At 42.8% G+C, this 27,179-nt stretch overlaps 1 protein-coding gene across 1 annotated transcript; it reads left to right on the forward strand.

The window, feature by feature from the left end:
- Window positions 1-1,594: 1,594 nt before the first annotated feature.
- Window positions 1,595-27,179, forward strand: Dnajc25 (DnaJ heat shock protein family (Hsp40) member C25). The gene is made up of 4 exons (XM_036179513.1): window positions 1,595-1,981; window positions 20,773-20,925; window positions 23,481-23,951; window positions 25,739-27,179. Exons 1-4 carry the CDS (start codon window positions 1,655-1,657, stop codon window positions 25,859-25,861), a joined length of 1,074 nt encoding a protein of 357 aa, XP_036035406.1. The 5' UTR covers window positions 1,595-1,654; the 3' UTR covers window positions 25,862-27,179.

The following is a 27,179-nucleotide window of genomic DNA, read 5'->3' on the forward strand; positions in this document are numbered from 1 at the left end:
AGCTCTTATAAAAGAAGGCATTTAATTGGGACTGGCTTACAGCTTCAGAGGTTTAGTTCCTTATCATCATGGCCACCGGCATGGCAGACGTGGTGCTGGAGAAGCAACTGAGCACTACATCCTGATCCACAGGCTGAGAGAAAGGAGGAGGAAAATACTGGGCTGAGTGTGGGCTTCGGAAAACTTCAAAGCCCTCTTCCAGTGACACACTTCTTCCTATGAGACCACACCTCTTAATCCTTCTAATCTTATCAAAGACTCCCATTCCCTGGCAACTAAGCATTCAAATATATGAACCTATGGGAGCTATTCTTATTCAAACCGCCAGTGTGAGTGTACTTAAACCTGAAAATGTTTATTAGTATTAATAGACTATTAATAGACACTTCCCACCTTGGGAAAAATACTCGAATGTGGCTCATTTTGAACTGATTTCAAATGAAATGATAAGTTTATAGAGAGCTAAAGTCCGTGTTGATACTAGAAAAATCTTAATTGTATTCCCTCTGAGTATCTAACACTGTCTATCAGATCTTAACTAGGAGATTCCAAATATAGTTGTTAACAAGTTGCCAGTTGTAATAGTTGCTATAGAGTCAGTCACATGGGATATACTTGTCATTTTTAATCTTCATTATCAACTTGACTGGATTTAGAATTACCACGGAAACACATTTCTGACTGAGTGGATGAGGTGGTTTTCCAGAAGAGTTTAACTGAGGTGAGAATATGGACGGCACCATCGTATACAGTGGGTCATTAGCTCAAACCACGAGGAAACAAATTCGGCACAATTTTCATTTCCCTACACTGATTGCAGATACAGTGTGGCTAGCGCTTTGTTCCCAAGCTGTGCCGACTGCGCAGGCTGTATCCCTATAACTGTAAGTCCAAATGAACCCTTGCTCTCTCGTGTTGCTGCCTGCAGGTACTTGGTCACAGCAACAAATAAATTATTAATACACTTAGTAACTGTTATCTGAATTTCAAATTTAATGGAGCATCTCCTATCCCAACCCCATCTCCCCAGCCCCCTGGAGGCATTTGCAAGATCTTGACGTTTTTTGACGGTCACAATTAGGGTGGGTGGTGTCACCGACACCCATTGTAGACAGTACAGGAATACTACTAGACATTTTACATCCTCCAGGCAAAATAACTATTTGCTCCAAAATATAAATAAGCTGAGAAACAGGAAACTAAAAGGCCATCGACTTTCAGCGTTCCTGGAAGACAGGCAGCGCACGGAATTGTCTAAGTGCATCTTCAGTTTGGGGAGGACGGCATCAGGGCCTGGAGACGGGATCCTAGAGTCCAGAGCTCCTACTGCCGCAGACCAAGTCCCGAGGTCAAGAAGGTGGAGTGTGGCTATTCCTGCGCATGGGCTGCACCGCACCAGGCGGCTAGGCGCGCCTCGGACAGACACACTTCTTCCTCCACGTCACAACACACCGAGCGTCTGGCGGCGGCAGCTTTGCAGCCCACCGGAAGCCGCCGGAAGCAGCTGAGGCGTCCTTCTCTCCTAGCAACGCCCGGGGAAGGAAGTGGCTGCGGCGCCACGCCCCCTGCGCCTGCGCACAGGCGCGGCCTGCTGACGTGGACCGGGCCTCCCGGGCCGAGTCCAGCGGGGAGAAGAGCGGCGAGCGAGGCCGGGATGGCGGCGCGGCTAGCTGCGCGCGGGGGGCCGGGGGTTGCCGGCCGACGCCCATGGCTGCTGCTGGCGCCGCTGCTGCTGGCTCCGCTGCTGGCGCGGCCCGCCGAGGCCCTGGTGGAGGGGCTGTACTGCGGCACGCGCGACTGCTATGAGGTGCTGGGCGTGAGCCGCTCGGCCAGCAAGGCGGAGATCGCGCGGGCCTACCGCCAGCTGGCCCGGCGCTACCACCCCGACCGCTACCGGCCCGAGCCGGGCGATGGCCCCGGGGGCGCGCCGCCGAGCGCCGAGGCTTTCCTGCTGGTGGCGACCGCCTACGAGACGCTCAAGGTGAGGCCCGCGGGCGCGGATGGGTGGCCCGGGATTTGGGTGTCACACCTGGGTGACCAGGTCCTCTAGGACCCCGGTACGCTGTGGCCCCCTCCGGGACCTTTAGGAGGTCCGCGTTTCCCACGTGGTCGTGAGAAAGATCCTCCTCGGCCCGTTAGCCAGCATGGCCACCTCCTCGAGTCTTGGAGGACAGCCAGTTCTCTTTTTGAGCAGTTGGTTATGCAAAGCTTTGCACTTACTTTATTTTTGGTGTAGAAGCATTCTCATAATTTGAGGTGCATGCTCGGAAAGCAGGACTCGTCAGTGCCAGGATCTAGGATAGGGCAGAGGAAAGAGAGGTCTGGAATACCGGGTAATAACTGATCGTGCCAATTTGATAGGGTAGAAGTTTGGCTTCTGGGGTGATGTCACTGATGACATTTAGCTTAGGTCTAAAGAACTAGAAAAACACAAATAACAGTGAACTTTCAGTCCAAAGACTGGACGTTTGACTCTTGGCTCTGACACCCTCGAGTGACCTTGGGTAGCTGTTTCTGCGTATCCATTTAATGACTTGAAGCAGAAGATTGAGAATTATTAGTAGGAATATTTTTTTTATGTGTTTAGTGATTTGACAAGGTTTTATTGTGTTCTGTGGATGTAGGGAGGTTTAGCCTGACACGCTTTTCTTCAGCTACTGCAATATGTGTTAGAAATCACCTGTTATAACATGTCATGCTTGGGGCTGGAGAGATGGCTCAGCCGTTAAAGGCTAGGCTCACAACCCAAAATATAAGTCATGCTTGATGGAGGTATTACTGTTTCAAGAGCCCCATCATGAGACTGCAGCATCAATTATAGCTGTATTTCTTTCTTAGGTTTCTTGGGGGGGGGCAGTTCTTTTCAGTCTGCTTTTAATGACTTCTTTGAGTCATTTACTCAATGATTGTACTATCATTTAACGGTTGATTCGTCCTCCAGATTAGCTTCACAGAGTTGGAAATACTGTCAGATTCCTTTTCCTTCAGGCTTAGAGAGAGCAGTTTGAAATTTGGAGCTGTTGAGAGTGTGTGCTTCACTTAGTAAGTTTTCACTAGCCAGTGAGATTACAATTTCTATTGGCACCTGACTGACTGAGGTATGGGTGTGAAGCTGGTGAGAAGTGCTGAAATTCGAGGGCTTAGGCCCCTGAGATGAGAGGAAAGTGCTTGTGAACAGACCAGAGCAGCCCAGTTTGCTGAGGTTCCTTGCCACTCAGCCTCTGCTGGTGGTGTTCCAAAGGGGACTCTGCTGAGATAGCTTCCAGGAGAGAGCCTCGGAAGTGCTGGCAGTTGTTGCCTTCTGGGTTTTGTAGGCTGGAGTGGGTGGGTAGGTGTGGTGTGGGGATGGGGAGCATGTTCTTAAGAACTTTGAAGTCAGGCGTCAGAACTAGTGTAGAAGTAGTGACAGCAGGTAAGGTTCTTCCTGGGAGGACCCCCAGAACTCAAAATAGTTTTGCCTTTTTCTTGGAGAGACTCTTTCAGAGGCCTTCTCTGGCTGTTCCATATGGTTGCTTCTAAAGGTTTCCACCTCTAAAGATTAGAATTGATTTATCAGCAAATAAAAAAGCTAGATAAGCCGGGTGGTGGTTTCACAGGCCTTTAATCCCAGCACTCGGGAGGCAGAGGCAGGCAGATCTCTGTGAGTTTGAGGTCATCCTGGTCTCCAAAGCGAGTTCCAGGAAAGGTGCAAAGCTACACAGAGAAACCCTGTCTTGAAAAACAAAAAAAAACAACAACAACACCAAAAAAAGCTAGATAAAATAATATGTCCACTCAAGAACAAGGGGCTTTTAGGTAGCTAAAAACTAGTGTGTTAAGCTGGGCGACATGGCATGCACCTTTAACCCCTGCACTCAGGAGGTAGAGGCAGGTGGATCTCTGAGTTTGAGGCAGCCTGGTTGGCAAAGCAAATTCCAGGTTACACGGGAAAACCCTGTCTCAAAAACACCAATAGACAGACAGACAGATAGATGATAAAATTCAAAACCAAACAAACAAAAAACTAGTGTGTCTAGAGAAAGTAACATTTCACTTGACTCTGACAAGATGTTTATAGTAACTCCAAACACCTCCCAACAGGGAACTAGGAATAGAATGGTGCTCGTGGAGAAGGGACCAGGGGAGTGTTCTAGCACCCACTCCCAAGCTGCACTACTGCCGAGACCTAGCAGAACTCTGGAAAGTCCTATTTAGAGTGTAGAGATGAATACAGGTTAGCTTCTCAATAGAGCATGGTAGGATCTGCTCTGTTCATTGTATTCCTTCACCTGGGAAAGGACTTTTCATTGCTGTGGTATTGAAGACAAATGGGTGGTCTGATTTGTATTTCTTTCATAATGGAGAACTGAAAAAGTTGCCCAAGAATACTGTTTCAAGGTAATGCAAAGCTTTCATGAAGCATGCCATCCAATTTTGGAGGGCTGGTTGTCTCCATATTATCCCACTGACTCAGTGGAGGTGTGATCACTGTTTTGTTTATATTATAGCCTCAGTCAGGAACAAGGATTTGTGAGGGATAAGAAATCTAGATGAATTTTGCTAAGAACTGGTTAGGTAGAATGGTAGGAGAATGAGTTCTAGGGCTCTTGGATAAAAATGGCACACAGAAGCCTCTCACCGAATGTTGATAATAGGTGCATCTTCAGTGTGGGGACAGGATTTGTGTAAGACATCAGTGGGTTTGTGATTCCAGTTGTTTTGCTCGTATAAATGTCCTTTTGAGAGCAAGGTGGGTTTTTGTGGGGGTGAGGGTACTGTTTTTTGTTTGTTTTTAGATGGAGGTAGTTAAAAATAAGTAGTGACAGGATTTAAACACAGTTAATGAGACAAGAAGGTAAGACACTTGGTCATTACTAATTCATCAACAGAAGAGTCTGCCTATGCATGTAGACATCGAGGAAACCCAGGAAAAGGGTGGTGGGTAATGGAGGGTAAAGGCTATGCTCAGATGCTTATGCAAAGTCGTGCTTAGTTTCTGTTATCGAGTAATTCACAATTCTGGGTCACAACATGACTTCAGACTGGAATGATTTCACACAGTGCTGAATGAGTTAAGCTAATTCGAAAGTGCTTGGATTATTTGACTCTTGGGGGTTGAGGGAAGTCAGAGACTTCGGCTCACTGGCTGAGTCTGCCCTGAATCTCCTGAGGTGGAACACTCTAGTCTGGCCTTATGTGGCTATGGCACTTATCACAGTACACTGTAAATGTAAGTAGCTTTTCTCTTTGCCACTAAGCCATGCCCTTTGTTTATTATCTGTGTATCCATAGGACCTAGCACAATGTCTGGCACATCAGGGAATGACTTTTAATTAAACTCGCATTTGGAGACAGATTCATTCAGATAGAATGGAAATTGAAAGTGGGTTTCTGGCATTTTGACATGGTTATGTCCAGCCTACTTTGATATTTCACTCAAACTGATTTTAGAGTAGTACAAAAAAATAAATTGGATGACTATGAATGAAACATTCCTGCGTGAGAGAAAAATTGTACTATCTACTTTTAATGTTTTGAGGGTTTTAAAATGGGAGCAAAAATAACTTACGAATGTAGGTTAAAACTGGATGAAATACAGTAAATAACACACACTGTAAGCAGATGCAGACACAGCAAGAAAAGATTGAATTAGAAAAATTGTGATTGGTAGGAAATGAAAAAGATTTTGACATTTCACAAGATCACAAGAACCTAGAAATGGTCATAGGAATATTGCTGATGTGAGGTTATCTGATAAGTTAAAGAATGCTGTAGAGAGAGTAGTTCTGTCTTGGAAGCAAGGCTTCTCAGAGAACAGTGCTTGCTTTCTCTTCATCAGTGGCCGAGATGGCAGCACCTCTAGCACTTAAAGAGAATTTACCAAAGGAGGATTTTTGCATTCCCTGTTCTGGGGTATAACTTGCTCTTGGTTTGTTAGCATCTTTTCTTACTCAGCCCTTTCCTAAGCTCTGTCATAGGTGCTAGGGAGGAGACTGAGGCAATGGGAGGTAGGACTCTCTCCCTGGTTTTTCCTTTGTTTGTTTGTTTTGTTTTTAAACTAAGAATTGAATTTTGTATATGCTAGGCAGGTATTGAGCTATATCCCAGACCTACCTTCTTTCTTTTCTTTTGGGGTCTTTTTGTTTGTTTGGTGTGTGTGTTTTTTTTTTTTTTTTTTTTTTTTTTTTGAGCTGAGGATCAAACCCAGGGCCTTTGTGTTTGCTAGGCAAGCGCTCTACCACTAAGCTAAATCCCCAACCCCTTGTTTTTTCTTTTTTGAGAGAGGGTCTCACTATGTACCTTTGGCTGTGCTGGAACTCTCTATGTAAACCAGAATGTCCTTGAACAAACAGATCCAACTACCTTTGTCTCCTGGATGCTGGGATTAAAGGCTATGCCACCATGCTGGTCTAGACCTTTTATTTATTTGTTTAATTTGGTTTGGATTTGAGACAGGGTCTTAGATAGCTCTAACTGGCTAGCCTCAAACTCTCTTGTGGCTGGGGATGACCTTGAACTCTGCCTCTGCCTCCCAAGAGTTGGCATGTATACCATGCATACCCATCTCTGTTTTTCAATTTTAAGTCTAATGCAACGTCCATCTAAGTTACTCAGATTGACCTTGAACTCACTCTTTAGCAGGCAGATCTTGGACCTTACAGTCAATCCTCCTTAGTTTTCCAAGTAGCTGTGATTACAGGTCTGAGTCCCCGGGGTCAGCTTGACTTTAAGCTTTTATTAAAACCCTGGAGACAGATACTTATTGTTTGGTCATAATTTACTCCAGTTATATACCACAGTTCATATTTCAGTGTGAAAAGGAAGCAGTTATTCTTGGATTAGAGACAAATAAATGCACCCTTTTAGTTAGATCTGGAAGAACGTCACCATGGTTGACAGTGAAGGGGCATTTCTGATAGATGGAAAACAGAAGTACAGTCATTAGTGTTCAAGGTTTGTTCTGGGAGTGAGGTACTGTATTTTTCCCCCAGACACTCTTTGTTTTAAGGAGAAAAAGTTTGCTGCACTTGTTAACATTCTAAATCTTTTCAGTCATGAAGATTTTAGCCAGCCATGCGTAGTAATTCGGTATAATTAACTGTCTGTGCCCATGGGTTCTGTATTCAGGAATTCAGCCAAATTTAGATGGAGACTATCTCAGGGGGATGTCTGGAGTTGTGGATGTAGCTCAGTTGGTAGAGAGCCTGCTTAGCATGCGTGAGGCCCTGGATTTGATCTGTAGTCCAGCAAATACGTCGTGTGGTAGCACACAGCTGTAATCCTGGCACTTGGGAAGTTAGAGACGGGAGGGGGGGATGGGAGGGGGGACGCCCCCTCCCCCCCCCATGGGGAAACACGGACACAAGGTCTTCCTTGACTCCACAAGAACTTTCAAGCTAGCCTGAGCTACCTGAGACCCTGCCTCAAAAAGAAATACTTGTACTGCACATGTACATGCTTTTTCTTTGATTTCTGGACAGTATAGTGTGACAATTATTGCTTAGTACTTTCATTATATTAGGTATTGTTATAGGAGGATATAGGTTAAATATAAATGTTGTGTTATTTTATATGTGGAGTTGAACATCTCAGGATTTAAGTATACACTGTGATCCTAGAATAACCACCCTGCTCCCCCCATTCATACTGAATGATGACTATTATGAAAATAGGCAAATTATCTATTACAGTTTTGATAGTAATAAACAACCATATTAAGTAGCCCTATATAGAGATCAGTGGTTTTCAATCTTCCTAACACTTCAACCCTTTAATACAGCTCCTCATGTTGTGGTGACCCCCAACCATAAAATTATTTCCTTGCTACTTCAGAATTGTAATTTTGCTACTGTTAGCAATGTAAATATCTGCTAAGAAGGATCTTAAATGCAACTCCAATGGGGTCTTGACCCACAGGTTGGGAACCGATGCTGTAGATCATAGACTGAAGATGGTTTTAATTTCATAGGTCTGCTTTGATTGAGTGTGACTACCTGCAACACTTGGAAGGATTTTGAGGCCTTTCCTGTGATTAGTTGCAAGGTGTGATGTGGTTGATAGTGATTTTTCCTATGGGTTCAGAAGGGTAGGATAGCATCTATACTGCATTTACTTTCCGTTATGAAACCACAATAAAACGTTTTTTAACTGATCTCTGAATTTGGGTTGTTATTGCCCACTATGTCTGAGGCTGACTTTGTAACATAAGCTTAATTCTCATGCTGTGATTAGCTAGTGTATGATGTGTCGCGGCTAATCAGAGCACTGGATCAGTCCCAAACTCCTGATGTGATAGAATCCTAGTCAAACACTGACTAGTTGATGAACTAGCCCCATTGCTATTCCTCTGATCTCTGTTCCTAGCCCCAGGAGCTGACATTTTAACTGAGCTCATGTAGATTGATCGTGAGGAAACTCTGAGAAGTAAGAACGCAAAGATTTTTATTACTTTTTTTTTTTTTTTTTTTGGTAATCTTCTTTTCATAGATCTGTGTCATAGATTGGAAGCCTGTAGGATACATGGGAGGAAACTGTTTCAGAAGACTCAGTTTGGGGTTAGAGATATGAATGGCCTGCTCCCTTCTCCCTCTTTGAGACAGTCCTGGGCTGCCCTCAAACTCATTGTAGTTGAAGAGGATGGCCTTGAACTTCTGATCCTCCTGCTTCTACCTTAGAAGTACTAGTATTATAGTGCCGCACTACTGTGCCTGTTTCTTTTTAGGTGGTGGATGGTGGATGGTGGTGGTGGTGGTGGTGTGTATATAGTGTTTGTGTGTTGCACTTGACCCATTGAGCCATCTCCCCAGGCCCCATGCCTCATGCCTGTTTTTTGTGCACTGCTAGGGACAAACCCTGTGCATTGAGCATTCTAGGCAAACATTGTACCAATTGAGCGAGCCATGCCCTCAGCTCAACTCTTAAGCTTTGTTCAAAAGTTTGAACTTTATTATTTTTGAATAGTTGTAACAGATTTTGAGATGGCAAAATAACACAATCTTGTTTGTTTCAGAGAGCAGCTCAAGGGAAGGTGTTGAGATGGGTTAGGGAGGGTGGAGGGGTGTGAAGGAATAGGAACCTGCAGGCATTGGACTTATGTGACCATTTCTCACAGAAGCAGCTCTTGTCATCTGTGACCGACTTAGCAGCAGGCCCACTATGAGATCAAAGGACTGGGATTAACTGTCCAGCTTCACTGTTCCTACTGTACAAGGCTCAGATCTTCTGACCCTTGGCTTGTGACTTTTACTGTTATGGAAAGTAGTCTCCAGGAGTTGAGCATTATTTAGGTATCACTGTATGTTTGTGAAGTTAGAAAGTATATTTACAGCAGAGACTGGCTCGGTCTTGTGCTCCTAATTTCTCATGATGCTCAATAAAGTATTCTGCCTCACTCCCCTTTTTAAACAGAGTCTTGCAAAGTTTTCTATGTCTGTCTTCAAATCTGTAATTCTCCAGTCTCAGTCTCCAGAATAGCTGGGATTACAGATGTTGCTGCTGCTCTGCTCTTTCTAGCCACTTTTTTTTTTCTGTTGCTATTTAGTTTTTTCCAATTAGTTATTAGTATTAATTGTTTTGTGATACTGAGGATTAAACTAAAGATTTTGGGCATGCTAGGCAAGGACTCCACCGTGGAACTACACACCTAACCTTCCTTGTAAGTTTTGAAGCCCTTTTTCATTCATGCTGTAAACTGCTTTTCCTTAGGCTTCTGTCTTGTGTATTCTTTTCTGTTTTCTAAGGTCTTTGGTGTGTGTGTGTGTGTGTGTGTGTGTGTGTGTGTGTGTGTGTGTGTGTGAGAGAGAGAGAGAGAGAGAGAGAGAGAGAGAGAGAGAGAGAGGGGAGAGAGGAGAGAGAGGTGGAAGCCAAGGGTACCGTTGATGTTAGGTGCCTTTCTTGAACATTCTTTGCCTTTTTGGTTTTGTTTTTTCAAGACAGGGTTTCTCTGTGTGGCCTTGGCTGTCCTGGAACTTGTAGACCAGGCTGGCCCTGAACTCTCAGAGATCTGCCTGCCTCTGCCTCCCAAGTGCTCTGATTAAAGACATTCACCACCACTGCTTGGTTCACCCTTTGCCTTAGTCTACTGAGGCTGTCTCTTCCTGAATCAGAAGCAAGTTGATTCCACTAGTGCATCTGGTTAGCTTGCCTGGAGCTTTCCTTGTCTCCCCCTCCTGAGCTTTTATGGAAGGCCTAGGGATTTTGATTTTAGTCCTCATACCTGCATAGCAAATACTTCCTTCACTGAGCCATCCATCTCCAGGTCCTCTAAGCCCCTTTTGACTTCAAGCTACATCTTTGATGTCAGCCTCTGCTTTTAAGCTGATATCTTTCAAACCTGCCTGTTTTGTAGGCTTGGTTTTTCAACAGCCTCTTACCCATAGTCCAAGTACAGTCTTGCTATCTTTGTTAAAGACTAACTTTAAAAGAGAATATAATGATGCTTTTCACACAAGTACAAAAAGAATGTATGTCATAGACTTTGGGCTAACTCACTAGTTGATAAGAAAACCAGTGTAATAATGACAATTCATTCAAAAGACAAAGAGTTGTTGCACATTTAAGTCCTATGGGGATTGCTGAAGAGCTGATAAGGTAGTCATCAGTTACATTCCATTGGACACAGTTTGCCTTACTGTGAATAGAAGTTATTGGCTTTATTATAGAGCTGATAAGGTAGTCATCAGTTACATTCCATTGGATACAGTTTGCCTTACTGTGAATACAAAGTTATTGGCTTTATTACCAGGTTTTCACAAGTTACTTCTGTCTTGACAAAGAAGGTTATTCATAGACAAAGCACATATCTTGAATAGTAGTAGAGAATCCCTGGAGGTTCCAGAGAGTGCAAGCATATCCAGTCATTTTTTTCCCTTCCCATTTCCCCGTATTCTCCAGACTTACTTCTAGTCCTTCATTCTTACATAGTGAAATGAATGATAAATAGCACTGGTTACCATGTTGTAACAAGAATCTTAAAAGGTCTTATTAATTAAATTCAAACCAGAGGCCAGTTATTGGGGTGATTGCTGGGAGATCAGAGACACAGAACAAGCCACAGCTATCTCACCTTGCTAGTTCCTCAGGTGATCCTTTTTCCTCAGGCTGGAAGCTTCTGAGTCCTCCTCCACATGAATCTCAGCTGAACTGTGTTGCTCCAAAGCCTGAACACTTAACCAACCAAATGCTTAACTAACTACATGCTTTACTCCTTTAGTTCCTGGTCCTCACGCTTTATATACCTTTCTCTTTCTGCCCCCACTCCCTGGCATTAAAGGTTGGGTTTCTGGGATTAATGGCGGGGGTCACCATGTTTAGCTGTTTCTAAAGTGGCTTGAACTCAGAGATCCACCTGGCTCTGCCTCAAATGCTGGGATTAAATGCGTGCACCACCACTGCCCAACTTCTGTTATGGCTTACTCTTCCCATTTTCTAGCCACCATTTTGGGCTTTGTTCTAGTGGCTGTCTGTTCTCTGACCCCAGATATGTTTTTTTTCCGGGGAACACACAATATTTCAGGGAACAGAATATCCACCACACCACGTGAAGAGGTCACGAGCCACGGCCACGCTACCTGGTAGCAGAGAGCTTTATTGGGGGGGGGGGGAGGCAAGAAGAACCAGGCCTGGGAAAAAGCATGTTCGGAGGACAGAGAGAAAGATGGTCGGGGGGAGCAGAACACAGAGAGAGAGAAGCGCAGATGGGTTTACAGAGCCACAACACGCATGCGCAGATTATGCACTCTGACCATGCTGTGCATATATGATCACCTGATGATGTAAGACACGAGACCCTTTGCTTAACTCCTGAATTGCACATGTGCGGTCATGCAGCTGGAGTGAGGGCAGAATTCTAACACATAGGTCACATATTATATATAATTAGAAACTTCAATATCATGTTCAGTATCTCCTTTGATTTTGTTTGTTTGTTTGGTTTTTTGAGATAGGGTCTCTCTTCATAACCCTGGCTGTCCTGGAATTCACTCTGTAGTCTAGACTGGGCTTCAAATTCACAGAGATCCACCTGCTTCTGCTTCCTGAGTGCTGGGATTAAAAGTGTGTGCCACAAGGCCTGAGCTCCTTTGATTGTTGTATATCCTTTTCATTACAAAGTCCTCCATTGTGGCAGTACTTTCTCATTGGGACCACCAGCTCACAAATAATGAACCGGAGACATTATTAATTATGAGTGCTCGGCCTTAGCTTAGGCTTGTTCCTAACTAGTTCTTATAACTTAACCCTTTTTTTTTTAAGCTGAGGATCGAACATGGGCCTTGCACTTGCTAGGCAAGCGCTCTACCACTAATCCCCAACCCAAACCCATATTTTTAAAGCTTATGTTCTGTCACATGGCTCATCACCTTATGTAGTACTTCCCATTCTGCTCCCTCTGCCTTTCTTCTTCCAAGAGTTCTCTCTCTGCCTGGAAGTCCCACCTATACTTCCTGCCTAGCTATTGGCCATTCAGCTTTTTATTTTTTTAATTTTTTAAAATATTTATTTATTTATTTATTTATTATGTATACAGAAGAGGGTGCCAGATCTCATTGCAGATGGTTGTGAGCCACCATGTGGATGCTGGGAATTGAACTCAGGACCTCTGGAAGAGCATTCAGTGCTCTTAACCTCTGAGCCATCTCTCCAGCCCTTCAGCTTTTTATTAACCACTCACAAATATACCAGTATATCTTCACATAGTATACAACTGTCCTACAACATTTCCATCTTTTTGTCTAAATAAAAAGGAAAAGTTTTTTGTTGTTGTTTTTTGTTTTGTTTTTTTTTTTTTTCTTTTGGTTTTTCGAGACAGGGTTTCTCTGTAGCTTTGGAGGCTGTCCTGGAACTCGCTTTGTAGACCAGGCTGGCCTTGAACTCACAGAGATCCACGAGTGCTGGGATAACAGGCGTGCGCCACCACCGCCCGGCCAAAAGTTTTAACTCTAATACAGTAAAACTATATACAGTAAGAACAATATTATCAAGTAAGAATTACATTTACAAAATTCAGTTCATTTGTATTTGTCAAATTCAGAGAAAATACTTCATTATCTATCCTCTCTTGGTGAATCCAAAGTTTTGTACCTAATTTACTTTATCATAACCAAGGAAAACTATAACTATCTAGTCTTCAACCCATCAGAGACCAGAGAGGGATATAGTATTTCCTGAATAAACAGGAAGTACACAGCCAGCAACTTCCAAAACAATAAAAACAACAGAGACATTTGACTGCCTGGACAGTCACCCAAGGTTCCTCTGCAATGTTGGGGCATCCATCTTTTGTCTACAGGTCTAGAATATTTGACAAACTTTCCTGCGAAGCAGGAATTTTAAAGGACTGTCCTACCTTGTCTTGACAAAGTTCGGCAGTAGCTTTCTTTTGGGTCCTGTTTGTCTAATTTGGACTGCATACTGTAAGCAGTCACAGCAAAGGTAGTTTCTTTGCCCTAACATTGCTACAAGTTTGATTACTATAGATGATTAGCTACTAACCTATATTTCTTAATTATACATTACATTTTTTAATGAGCTGCATAAGTATAATGACTTAAACAAGAATAGAAGCATATACACAGTATAACAAAAATAACCTTAAATTTGTATCAATATACAAAAATCCATACCAAAAAATTTGAGATTAGTAGTTGTACTTTTAGTTTGAAAGCAGATTCAGTAATCTACCCATTTACCTTATCATTTCTATATCCCCTGCCCCGCTTTTTTTTTTTTCCAGAAAGAGATTCCTGAATCTAGCCTACTTTTTTTCTTGACCATGACCAGTAACAACTTGCAACCAGCCCTCCTACTAAACAGTGACATTCATAACCCACTTACTGACCAGAAACCACCCACTCCACCTTTTGGAAATGTGCACGTCATGTTCTCTAAACTGCTTCCTGTTATCTGGGGGTGATGGCATCTTTAGGGGATCCTGAGAAAATTGGGATAATGGTCAAGTCCTTGGAGAGCTAGCTGTATTTTGTTTGTTTGTTTGTTTTTGCTTAGTCTCTGGGTGATGGGAAAGTATAGAGTTTATCTGGAGTAGTCTGTGAGGCTGGACCATCTCAGCAGCTTTGAAGTTGTTCTGGATGTAGATTTTCAAGGACTGCAACAGAGGCACTCTGAGAGGCTGGATCACCTAGGCAAATTGTCCTCATTGGTATCTGGTCCTTTTTTTCTAAAAACACAAACTTTTAAAGGTAACACACATCTGTATGTGCACAAATATGGAATGCGTGGTGTGCATAAGTCAGCTAAAGATGATTTTTTTGTTCTATGTTTGACCAGATAAAAGGCATCTCTCAACTTTATAAGTTTGTTTGGACTGCATATCCAAACTATAATATAATAAGTTATGAGGACTCTGTAACCAACACGATTTATCATGTCTCATCCATTCTTAGCTATTTCCATGCAGAGGGATCAACATATACATCACCTGCCCTGGAGTCTTTCCTGGCTTCCTCTCTCATGTTTATAGCCAAGATCCTCAGGAATTCTCCCCAGATCAAATCTGACCTTTATTAATTTTGAAGGAATCCATAGCTTTTTGTTTCCTTTGGAATCAAAAGCACAACCTCTCCCCCAACGCAACACATTTCCCGACTTCCATGAAGCAAAGACATCCCTAGGGTATATCGTCTGGCTTACTTCAGCAGTCCCTTCCACAATCCAGCGTCTCTCAGCAGCTGTCGTCCTCTGTTCATTAGTGTTCAGGAATTCAGAATTCTCCTTGTCTCCATCCTATGTGCCTTACTGTTTTTATTACTTCACTCTACCCTGTAAAGACTATACTATTATTTTTTAACTATTTTTTCTATGACTGTCTGTCTATGCCCATTTTCTTTTCTTTCTTTAGCCCCTAAGCACAGTTTTAAACAAACTGTAACCTGTTTAGAGGGTTTCTATGGCCTCTTTATGTTTTTTCCTTCCTTTCCTCCCTCCCCTCCCCTCCCCCTTCTTTCTTTCTGTTTTGTTTTGTTGTTGTTGTTGTTTGCCTGTGTGTAGTGTTCTCTGACCGCATGAGCCACATTTACCTGTCCCAGCTCTGAGAATTTGTTGTGTCCCCCTGTGGCAGGCGTTTGTACTCAGTGCCAGCTGCTGGAGTGCTTAGTGCATAGGCAGGGCCTCTGAAAGTCCACCAGGACATCATGGCCAGGAAGCCACTTGTTTGGAACTTTGTGTGTTTAGCTTCCTCGGGCCTTATTGTGGATATATGTGGCCAGACGTTGGGTGCCATATGTATCAGTACTCTCTTTTCAGGACCACCAGCTCACAAATATTGACATGGAAACTTACTAATTATGAATGCCTGGCCTTAGCTTAGACTTGTTCCTAACTAGTTCTTATAACTTAAATTAACCCATATTTTTAGTCTACATTTTGGAATGTGGCTCGTTACCTCGTCTCCACTGCCCATCCTGCTTCCCCTGCATCTGGCTGGCGACTCCGCCTTTTTTCTTCCCAGAGTTCTCTCTGCCGGGAAGTCCTGCCTAGTTGCTGACTGGTCAGCCTTTTATAACACCAATCACAGCAGTACATCTTCACACAGTATACAAGTATTGTACAACACTCCATATTCCATTTAACCACTTAAAAGCCACTACTCATTGATATTTTTTCTTTTTTTTAATCTTTGCTTTTTTCAAAATAACATAACAAAAATGTCTTCAAAATAAACAAGTACACTTAATGCAGTTGTCCTCAAACTTTGGAGCATTTCACTTTTGAGAAAATAATACTAACTGTGGCATAGCATGTAAGATGATTTTGTAGACCAGGCTGGCCTCAAACTCACAGAAGTCCGCCTGCCTATGCCCCCAAGGGCTGGGGTCAAGGGCGTGTGCCACCATGCCAGGCATGTGTAAGACTATTCACTCAGTCTTACTTTCCTGTACTTTTCCTCCTGCTCCCTAAATGTCCCCAGTGCCTCAGCTGAGTCTGTCCTGCTCTTCAGTGCTTCCGTGCCCTAACCCTTGATGCTGTGGCTCATTCCAAGCTCTGGTGTTCCTTACTCACTCTTTAAGACCCAGCTCTCTTCCGCTTCATCTCTCAATTGACTTTATCTTATTTTCATCTTCCCCTGTGTTTAACGTGGGGCTGATTCCTTATGTTCTTATTTGCTGAATTGAAAAAGAGGGAGATTTTAAAAACTGAGATGATGGGTACATGTTGATACTCATAGCTGAGACATGAAAGAGCAAACCTGCTTTTGAGCTTGTTGAATTGGAGATATTTATGCTGCATTTAGAAAATGTTCAAGACGTAGTTGAAGTAGGAGCAGCCAGGGAAAGATGTGTCACCAGGGCATGGATAGTTGAATCGTGGACCTTGAGAAGACATGCAAGATGGTTGTACTTATGATTGACTGGGGACAGGGAACAAGAAAAACATAAAACTGATAGTAGTTAATTTTCTTGTCCCTTAGCAAGATATAATGGCCTGGAAAAAAAAATATAAGGGAACAGGTTTTATTTTTGAAGCGTCATCATTTGTGTGTGTGTGTGTGTGTGTGTGTGTGTGTGTGTGTGTGTGTGTGTGTGTGGTCTGTTAATAAGAGTAATATGTATTTTTAAGAATGAACAAAATATGAGTACATTTTCATATATTCTTGATTCCTGGCCTTTACCATCAGTAAATGGTTTCCTTATTCTGTATAATAGATTTTCATGTAAAACTGACTGCAATATCTTATATTGCAATTCATGTTTATTGAAAGTAAACAATGCATATCTTATTTTAAGCCAAGGTCATAATGTTTTTGCTTTGGGGAGGGGGTGGTCATTTTCATGAGAGAAGGAAGGGCTGCTTTGTTTGTGGGTTTCCTTTGTTCACTTTTGATCTAGCTATTGGTGGTTGTGTTCCAGTCCTCCTGCATATGCCCAAGAGGATTGGGAATGGATGGACACCAGCAGAAGCACCATTACTCCTGTAGAAATTAGAAACAAGGAGTATATTGCCCTGCTTGTCGAGGCTCAGGACAGAGAGGAAGACACAAGTATAAAGGTTTTGATTTTGGAAAGAAGTTGGAATCTTCTGACCCTGGGACCTTAAGATCCACAGTATTGCTGAAAGAAAAAGTCCTACCTTATTGAAAGGTAAGCTGTTAAACCGTTCAAGCTGTTTAGCCACATTAGCATATTTTCATAAGCTGTAAATTCAAGTAGTCATTTCTGTCAAGCTGAGGTTTTTAAGACATAATCACTCATCCAGCCTTGCTGGTGAGCTGCAGAACTGTGTGGCTGGAGAGAGATATATAAGGAGGAAAACTCTTAAAACAGTTCACATAGTTTTGAAATGACATACTGACTGCCAGGCACTGAGCTAGGCCCTGGGAATATAGAGACTAATGAACACCCTACTACCTACCTTCTAAGAAATTCTCATTCAAGAACAAGGAAAAAACCTGGTGATTACAATGTGATAAGTGCTATAATACATAGGCACTAAGTGTGATAAGAGTGTTCCGGGGTAAGGGAGGGTAGTTCAGTGGTAGAGCACTTGCCTAGCATGCTCAAAGGCCTGGGTTAGGTCTCCATCACCACAAAAAGCTGTTTGAAGCGGTAGCATTCATGACTTTTAGGAGCTCACAAGGTTAGATAGAGGAAGGGAATATGCTTCAAATTGGAGAGGGTTATATGTTCAAAGAAAGACGACATTGTGCTGGAAGAGCATACCAAACCAGAAGTTGCTGTCTGTTTGCCATGGGTAGGAGGAGTGCGAAGGGGTTGCTAGGTAGGTGAGTTTGGGCCAGGTGGGGGGGGGGGTGGGGCGCGGTGCATGCCAAGGAAGTTTAAACTGTGGAGAAACAGTCAAGATAAAAATGAAAACCCTGTGAACCTGAGTTCTAAGATGTTTTAGAGGGGAAAATGCTGTTACAATAATAATGTGCCTTGGTTCTCTGATATGACCCCTCAGAGAAGAATGGTCATTCTTGTTCTGTCTTTGGCTACTTATTAGGATTATTGTATATTATTATAGGATTCTGACTTAGTTTGTGGAGAGAACTCCTTTTCCGCTTTGTACCAACTTGGATAATATCTTTTAAATTCCACTGGATGCTTCATCTCAAAGATTGTTTTCATTGTATAGAGGGAAAAAAGATTTTACAGTGAAAATTAAGTACAATGAATAAATGCTATAACAAGGAGGTGGCCAACTTTTTTACCCTCTAAAAAACAAGATAGGCACATACATTTATGGTGGCCCTCAGAAAAAGAAACCAAAGAAACCACCCTAAGAGAAGTCAGATTTGCCCCTGTGACCTTTCATAGTGTTGCCTTGCTTCAGGACTTAGGAAGCTCTGAATAGACAGGATTCTCTGTGGAGAGGCAGATAGTAGGGTGGATGTGGAGCTGCTGCTGAAGCTTTAGCCACCAGCCTCTTGTGACGGCATAGGTCCGGAAACTTCAGAAGGCCCCGGGAAGGTTGGACGTGATCTTGAGCAGGAGTGGCATCTGTGTTCCTAGACTGAACTGCACTAGGAAGGGGGAAGAAAGGACAGTGAACAGGAGCCTAACACAACATTGGTGCTCATGTGGCAGGTGTCGGTGCTCTCCAAGGTGGCTCTATGCCTCACCTAGGGTGAAACAGACAGGCTGGACACAGGGCTCTGTAGAGACTGCGCTATGGGGTGGCAGGAGTCTGACTCCAGTGTGGCGTTCAGTTCAAAACTATGTGCAGCCTAGTTGGAGCAAAAGAATCTTGTTTGACTACATTTCAAAGGGTTGGAAGCTAGGGTTAAAGCCAAGTTTCAGGCCTTATGAGGACATTTCTATAAAACTAGCCACCAGAACCAAAAGTATGGTGGAAGAAGAGGGAAATTCTAGAAGGATTAAATTCTTAAAGTACTGAGTGAGACACCTCGAGAGGTGTGGACGTCAGTGTTCAGAACTGCCTGAGTGACTCCTGTAGAGATGGACCTTGCCTAGGTTAGGAGCCCTGCAGTACAGTGATTGCTTGCTAAGGGATAGTGGATTGATGGCATAGTCTGCGTGAGAAAACCCTTTCTGACACAGGAGAACACACAAGGAGTGCATGTGAAGACAGCATCAGCCGAGCCCACTCCTGCTTCTATAACAGACAGTTCTTCAGCCCCCACACACTGTCATACAATGTCTAAAGATGCTAGCGTATAACTAATACTAACTTTCAGATGCTAGTAAGAGTTAAAAATACTTTAACTATAATGAATATAGGATAACTTTCATTGAGCGCTCTTACTAAAGTTCAGTTTTTAATGGAAAATACATGATGATTTTAATAAATAGGAAAGATTTTATCATTAGCCAACTTTTTATTTTAATTATAAGAAGGTTCATATTGAAGGACTCAAGGGGGCAAACCCTAAACAGACCTTGTAGCATCCGTCCACAGTGACAGGCACTGGGTTGGATTTTGAAGTGTCTTGTTACTCAGAAGCTTGATAAGTGTTGAACAGTTTAAATTAGAAGGACATCCTCTTAGGTTGTTATTATTTTTGCAATAGTTTCTGTTGCACACCATATAAAGATCAAAGAATTCGTCTTGGTCTTAGTCTACCATTTTTATAAAACAGGACAAGTTGAAAAATAGGTTTCTTTTGAGATAAAAACTATATCATATATACTTTAATAGCTCTGAAGTAGCTCAATAAAATGTTGGCTACTTAAAAAGATAAAAGATTTTTAAGAAATGTTTTATTATGATGGGGAGATCCTGGGGGGAGGGAGATAAAAGTGTTTGCTTTGTGTAAGCATGATGTCCTGAGTTAGGATCCCCAGAACCCACATGAAGCTGGGTACTGTGCATCTGGAATGCTGGTGCTTCTTCAGTGATGTGGCAGGGAGAGACAGAAGAATCCCTCCCTGAAGCTTGCAGGTCATCAAGCTTGATATACACAGCGGTGAACAAGAAGAGTCCCTGCCTCAGATGAGGTGGGAAATAAGGACTGACTGACCTGTCCTCTGACCTCCATGCCTGCACTGTGGCACTCACATGCCTGTATTCACACACACACAAATGTATGTGCGTGCACACCCACACATATCATAAACAAACAAATGAAGTATATAACATCCCTAAAACTTTCAGAATTCATATTTATATGAAAGTTAGGTTACCTGATTTATGAAGTGGACTCTGTCAGTGTGTTACAGCAGTAAAGTTCTGCACGTCTGTAGCATGTTACTGCATAGTGTATGGCATTTGTTATTCAGAACACTCATGGAAAATATTAGGACAGGTAGTATTTCTTTTTACAAAGGAAGAGAATGAGGCTCAGAGGAGCTTAGTATTTTGCCCAAGTTTTTTCAAAGCTAGACTTTGACCTTTATGTTGTGCTAAGTGATGTCTCAGTGTTCTTTGACAGGATTAGGCTTAGACTGGTTTCATCTGTTTTTGCTGTCTTAATCATTGCTTTCAGCAGAAAACTAGATAAAGCTGGAACCTGATTTTGAATATAAATAGGAGATAAGCCATGTTTCCTTTGGGGGCGGTGTTGACTAGGTATCAGAATGCCCTGAAGTTACAGGAACTTCTACAGCATTAGCTAAAGGTTAGCAAATGTCAAAGTGTTGGGTTTTCTGAGACTACTGAAAATACTAAAGAATTTGGGGAATGTTTGTATTCTATCTGTATACCTAATGTAAAAGTCCTGAAAATAAAGGTGTATATATGCCTTTACAAGTATTGGCAAGTTTTTTGATTTAATATTTTATTTGTATCTTTCAAACTTATGAAATTCTCAATGAACAGATTATAAACTGCAGCTCCTAGTGAAATGTCATGTGAAATAGATTGTCCCTCACGTTACAGGATGAAGAAACACGGAAAGACTATGACTACATGCTGGACCACCCGGAAGAGTATTACAGCCATTACTATCACTACTACAGCAGACGCCTAGCCCCGAGAGTGGATGTCAGGGTGGTGATTTTGGTCAGTGTCTGCGCCATTTCCATGTTTCAGGTGTGTATCCATGAATGTGTGTGTGTCTGTGTGTGTGTGTGTGTCTTTCTGTGTATTTGTGTTGCCTAGTGCTAGCCATTAAATCTGTATTGTAAGTATATCTTGTAAATTTTTCTTCCAGTTAAGATTCATTTTTTCTTTACACTTGAAAAATACTCATTTATGCTAGGTTTTTTTCACTGTATTTATTCATTATACATGGTGCTATATTACCTAAGGGTCTTGTCATACAAATACATATTATAGGTGGAACATGCCCTCTCTGCCCCCACATTGGAATCTTTGTCATCAGGGAGTCTAAGGAACTAGTGGTGGCTGTTCTCCTTTCCTACCGCTCTGATAAAATACCATGACAAAAACAACTTACAGAAGGAAGAAAAAAGCCAGGCTGCTGGTGCATGTCTTTAATCCCAGCACTGGGGAGGCAGAGGCAGGCGGATCTCCATGAGTTCCAGGACAGCCAAGGCTGTTACACAGAGAAACCCTATCTCAGGGAGGAAAAAAAGAAGGAGGAGAATTAATTCTGGCTTATGGTTCCAGAGAGAGTCCATAATGGTGAGAAAGGCACCATTGCCTTCCTCATAGTAGCAGGTAGCCTGAGGAGGAAGCTGGCTGATCACACATTTCATCATGCAGAAAGTGGAGTGGGGCTGTAAACTCTGAAAGCCCACCCCCAGGGTTGTAGTCCTCTAGCAAGGCTCCGCATCCTAGGTGTTTCAGAACTCCCAAATCGGGCCACCAAACACCTGAAGTTACAGGCAACACTTTTCATTCAACCACATAAATATCATTGCCTAGCTACAAAAACCCTCCAAACGTGTTTCTTCTCATCTCCCTCCACATGACAGCCAGATGATATCGTGTACTGTTATGGGACTTTTCAGTGACATCCCATAAACTTGCAAAGTTAAGAGCGCCCTTACCATGGCCTGAGGAGGCTGGCTTTCCATTGCTGATGGCAGCACAGCTTGACTTCTTTGGCAGTCCCAAAAGCCCCCAGTTTTGCATGCCCAGAAGGAGTTGCTGCTCAGCTAGCAAACCAATGGCCAGATTCAATGTGATACACGAACTCTTTGTGTGGTTAGAAACTATCACAGGAATCTAAGTTCAGCCTGGAGTGATGTCTTCCCTGTTTCTCTTTTTATTATTATTATTATTATTATTATTATTATTATTATATTTGTGTTTTAATTTTACACATCAGCCATGGGTTCCCCTGTCCTCCCCCCTCCTGCCCCCACCTTCCCCTCATCCTCTCCCCTCCATTCCCATGTCCTCCAGGGCCAAGACTCCCCTGGGGATTCATTTAAACCTGGTGGATTCAGTACAGGCAGCTCCAGTCCCCTCCTTCCAGGCTGAGCAAAGTGTCCCTGTGTAAGCCCAAGGTTCCAAACAGCCAGCTCATGCACTAAGGACAGGTCCGGGTCCCACTGCCTGCGTGCCTCCCAAACAGTTCAAGCTATTCAGTTGTCTCACTTATCCAGAGGGCCTGATCCAGCTGGGGGCTCCACAGCTTTTGGTTCATCATTCATGTGCTTCCATTCGTTTGGCTGGTTTTGCCTGTTACTCTTTAACTAACTACACTGCTCATGTGCTCATTTGGAGGAAAAGAACACTTCAGACGACTAGGAAGAAAGTAGCTAGCAAGTTTGAGAAATTCTTCTCTCTTTTTAAAGTTTTTTATTTATGTATATTGGTGTTTTCATACATGTATGTGTGTGTGTAACCACCTGTGTGCCCAGTGTCTGTGGAGGCCAGAAGTAGATGTCAGGTTTCCTGAAGCTAGAGATGGTTCTGGGTGCTGGGAACCAAACCCAGGTACTCTCCAAGATAAACATGTGTTTGTAACCTTTGAGCCATCTCTCCAGCCCTGAAAATTGTTTCTCTAGGACAGTATTCAGTTTAAATAATAAAAGGTGATATATGTCAACTTATTAACATTGTAGAAGTATTGCCATCCTCTGGTCTTCTGTTTTTGGTAGATTCCAGGATATTATTAGCAGAGAACTGAAGTCCGGATTTGCTGTGTGAGCAGCAAGGCCTTTTCTGAGAGTTGAACCCTTTGAGGTTGAATATATTCGTGAGTTTTCTCTTGCCAAATGAGTAGAATTCAAATATACTTGAGTCTTTGTGTTCCAAATATGGTAAGCATTCCTGTTGGGTATGTAGCTGTTTAGGGAGAGATAAAAAGAATAAAGTTGCCTGAGGTTCCAGCCTGTGGAATTTTAAAGCGAATGTCTTGTTAGCTGTTATGCATTTGAATCTTCCTCTGGTAGACAAAGGGAAGGAGAGGTGTTCTACTAATAAAGTACGATCTTTGAGCTCACTGATGTCACTGGTTTTCTGAGAGGTTCTTTCTGCTCTCTGAGTCAGATCCTCTGCCTCCCCCTGCCAGGTGCTGGGCTACAGGCGTGAGTTACCACACCTGGCTGAGAACCGTGGTTTAGTCAGTTGGGGCTCTGGCGGGGAATGGCACTCACAAGGGTTACTGCTGTTGCTTCTTTTGATGGGTTTTGCTAGTAAACTGGCTTGTTTTTCTCTGTTCTGTGTTGTAGTATGTCAGCTGGTGGAATAGCTATAATAAAGCTATCAGCTACCTAGCCACAGTGCCCAAATACCGCATCCAGGCAACGGAGATTGCCAAGGAGCAGGGGCTGCTCAGGAGAGCCAAAGAGAAAGGGAAAAACAAGAAGTCCAAAGAAGAGATCCGGGACGAGGAGGAGAGCATCATCAAGAACATTATAAAAAGTAAGATAGACATAAAGGGGGGCTACCAGAAACCCCAAGTCCGTGACCTCCTTCTGTTCCAAGTCATCCTGGCTCCTTTTCACCTGTGCTCATACATAGCTTGGTACTGCCGGTGGGTCTATAACTTTAATATCAAAGGCAAAGAATATGGGCAGGAGGAGAGACTCTACCTCATACGCAAGTCTATGAAGATGTCCCAGTCTCAGTTCGACAGCCTGGAGGACCATCAGAAGGAAACGTTTCTTAAGCGGGAGCTTTGGATAAAGGACAATTACGAGGTGAGTGGCGGCTGCCAGTGGAGAGTGGTGTCTTCCCTTGCTGCAGGGCCTCGGTGGTGAGGAGTCACAAGTGCCTTCCCACACTGCGAAGTCCAGAGTTAAGTGGGGAAATCAGGTCCCACTTTACTTGAAAGTGTGACTGCATTTATAGTGTGACAATGGGTTTAACTTAAAATTTTTTGTCTCTTTTTTTTTAAACTGTACTTCAAATACTCTAATCAGCTAATCCTGGTAAAAGTTAGGAATAATCTAGCTTGTCAACTGCAGTGGAGTGATGTGTACATAGGCTGTCTAGATGGCTTTCTGTTGTTTGCACTAATTAAATTTCTTCCTTCCAAAACAGCAAGACAGAAAAAAAAGAAAAATTTTGTTGAAATAATTGTTTATTTCAAAATAATTAAGCATAGAATCTTCTGAATAGTATTATCAAATTTTGGAATGTTACATGCTTTTTATTTAAATCAACTCATTGTAATACCTCTAAAGCTGGGACATTTTTTCAAGTGTTATTTTCCTATTGACAGCTACAGGAATTCTGTAGATGTGCTCAGTAACAGAGCCACAGTGCTGAAGGCCCAGCTCTCCCACTGTCCTCACTTCTGATGCAATTAATTGGCTAACGGAATGATTGAAACATTCTTCAGAAACTTAAGATATGTTAGCTGTTATGGTGTTTTGTAGCCAACTCCATTCTGTGTGTAATGTTCTAAATCTTTATGGAAAGTAAAATTACTAGGAGTTGCCAGATGTTTGGCAAGTAAATGTACTCCTGTGTGTAAATTACCTAAAAATAAGAGATAATGTACTGTTATTTAGCTCTTAAAACTGTTTGAGGGGGGAAAAACCTGTTTGAGGGAATGGAGAGGCTCTGTGGGTGGTCCTTGCCTCACATGCATGACTGCTTCCTTAGGTGCCCAGAAACCTAAAATGAAAAACAGGGCTTGGTGGAGGCAGGTGGATCCCTGGTGCTAACGAAATCCGAGAACTCTGGATTCAGGGAGAGACCCTGCTTTAAAAGCAAAAGGCTGTGAATGCTGGAGAAAAGACACATCTACACACCATATTTATAAACACACACATGTACCGTCACTGCCGTCCATATACACATATACAGACATGCAGCTTTATGGAAGGTTTTTGCTTTAAACCCTGTCTTTTCAGATTATTGTATTAGGCTGAATTATATTGCGTAAGGTTTTCTTAGCCACTATGTCTATTATTTGGACACAATACTCTTTAAAAATTAATGTGGCTGTAAGAAATTGTTCATTTAGTTTTGATTGACTAAAGCTTAAAGAAATACTAGAAATTCTTTGTTCTTAACCTGTCTGATTTATACAACCTTCCTTGGTGACTTTAAAGGGAAAAAAAGCCAGTTATCTTTGAAAAGTAGATGTAAATTCAATTTAGAGGCAAATGCATATGGAAAGCCAATTTGTTCCTTGGTTAAGTAAAAAATCTGAAGGGAAGGTTCAAGCATGGCGCTGGCTGTACAGCGGTCTTAATCCTAGACAGGGAGAGGCTGGAGGGAGGCCTTTGAACTCCAGGTTAGTCTGAATTACTTAGCAAATCCCAGGGCAGCCTGGGCTGCATTGCAGGAGCCCATCTCAGAACCAGACAGAGAAGGTGCAGCTCTTGTGCTGTTTGCTTTTCTGACACTGGATGTTGAGTTAGTCTCCAGAAGGCGAGCCGGCGCGTTGAGCTGAAGTTACTCTGGAAAAGTAGACTTATATAACAGCGTGGGTCTCACTTTGTGTCACGGTCGTTTCTATGGCTTATTCTCACAGGTCTACAAGCAGGAGCAAGAAGAAGAGCTAAAGAAGAAGTTGGCGAATGACCCTCGGTGGAAGCGTTACCGGAGGTGGATGAGGAACGAAGGGCCTGGCCGGTTAACGTTTGTGGATGACTGAGGACGGGTGGGCGGCTGCCCCGCCAAACCGGAATCGTGATGGTGTTTCATAGCAGTTACGGAGCTGTGTCTGCTGTTCTCGGCAGCCGCCGACGTTCATGAGAGTCTGATTAAACAAACTAATGTAGAAACTCAACTTTCCCATCCAACTTTATACGAGAAACATTTATGATGTTCAATTTTTATAACCTATTTGTGGATTTTGTTAAAAAGGATTTGACATGGGGATTTATTGGTTACCATTTAAAATTTTTATATGTTTAGTTAAATTTGACATGAAATTTATTAGATACCATTTAAAACTTCTGTGTGAAGTGTTTCTTCTTCAAGAGTGTTTCCTTATGTTTTCATAATGCTACATTTTTCTGCTTTCCTGGTCTCTATTTTTACAAACAACAACAACAGTAGCAACAATTACAACAGCACTTGATCATATTCCTGTGTCTTTCTGGACATACATTTCTTCAGGAGAGTCATTCAGTGTCATGTCCTTACTGTAGTCCTTACAGGTTTGAGTATGTTCAAAGTGATCTCTAGGAGAGTCTTGTAGCATCCCTGCAGTCCCCTCCCAGTGCTTCTACTCCTGACAAGATCAGAAACTCTCCAGGAGAGTGCGTCACCGCCATGTCCTTGTGGGATGTGCTTGGCTACAGTCTCATTATAGGACTGTTTTCTCAAACGTTGCTGCAGAGGGGACCTTGTGAAAAGGTCTTTGTACCACCATCTTCCTGCTTGCTTCTCCTCTCTCCTTCCTTCCCCCTCTTCTCCTCCCTCCTCTCCTCCCTCCACCCCTCCCTCCCTCCCTTGATTATGAATTACTTCTGTGGGGAAAATGTAATGCCGTGAGGTCATTTACATGCACTAAACTGAGAAGAAGGTGAGCATGGCTGTGTGCCATTCTCTTGAGTACTAGGGTGTGGACCTTTTTATACCTATGCAAGTGGAAGTAAGTGACCGAATTGACTGACTCAAACCTGATACTGTATCAGAGTGCCACACATATCCATGTGCAGTAAGTACTCCTGTTAAAGATTCACCCTACTGCTGCATATTAATAAAATGGTTGTGCTATATCATGCTGCCTGGCAGGCCTTTTAAAGATGAACATATTGCCTTTGTAACATAATTTTAGAAGATTAGTGTAACATAGTAGATATGCAGAATTTATTTCTAAGTAAAGTAAATTAGTCCTTTTAAAAGCTCAGCCCAGGCACTGGGTAGCTCAGTTGGCAAAGTACACACAGTGGGGAGTGACTTTGGTCCCCACCCCCTCTGATTTTATGTAAAAAAAAAATGCCAGGCATGGTGGCATACTCATT

This window comes from Onychomys torridus, chromosome 2, assembly GCF_903995425.1.
Source record: "Onychomys torridus chromosome 2, mOncTor1.1, whole genome shotgun sequence".
NCBI classification, from domain to species: domain Eukaryota; kingdom Metazoa; phylum Chordata; class Mammalia; order Rodentia; family Cricetidae; genus Onychomys; species Onychomys torridus.

Bases quoted from the DNA above. Each gene is read 5' to 3' on its own strand.
- Dnajc25 (XM_036179513.1), top strand. From the start codon at position 1,655: ATGGCGGCGCGGCTAGCTGCGCGCGGGGGGCCGGGGGTTGCCGGCCGA. The intron at 1,982-20,772 runs GTGAGGCCCGCG...CTCACGTTACAG, and splicing joins CCGCCTACGAGACGCTCAAG to GATGAAGAAACACGGAAAGA. The intron at 23,952-25,738 runs GTGAGTGGCGGC...TTATTCTCACAG, and splicing joins GGATAAAGGACAATTACGAG to GTCTACAAGCAGGAGCAAGA.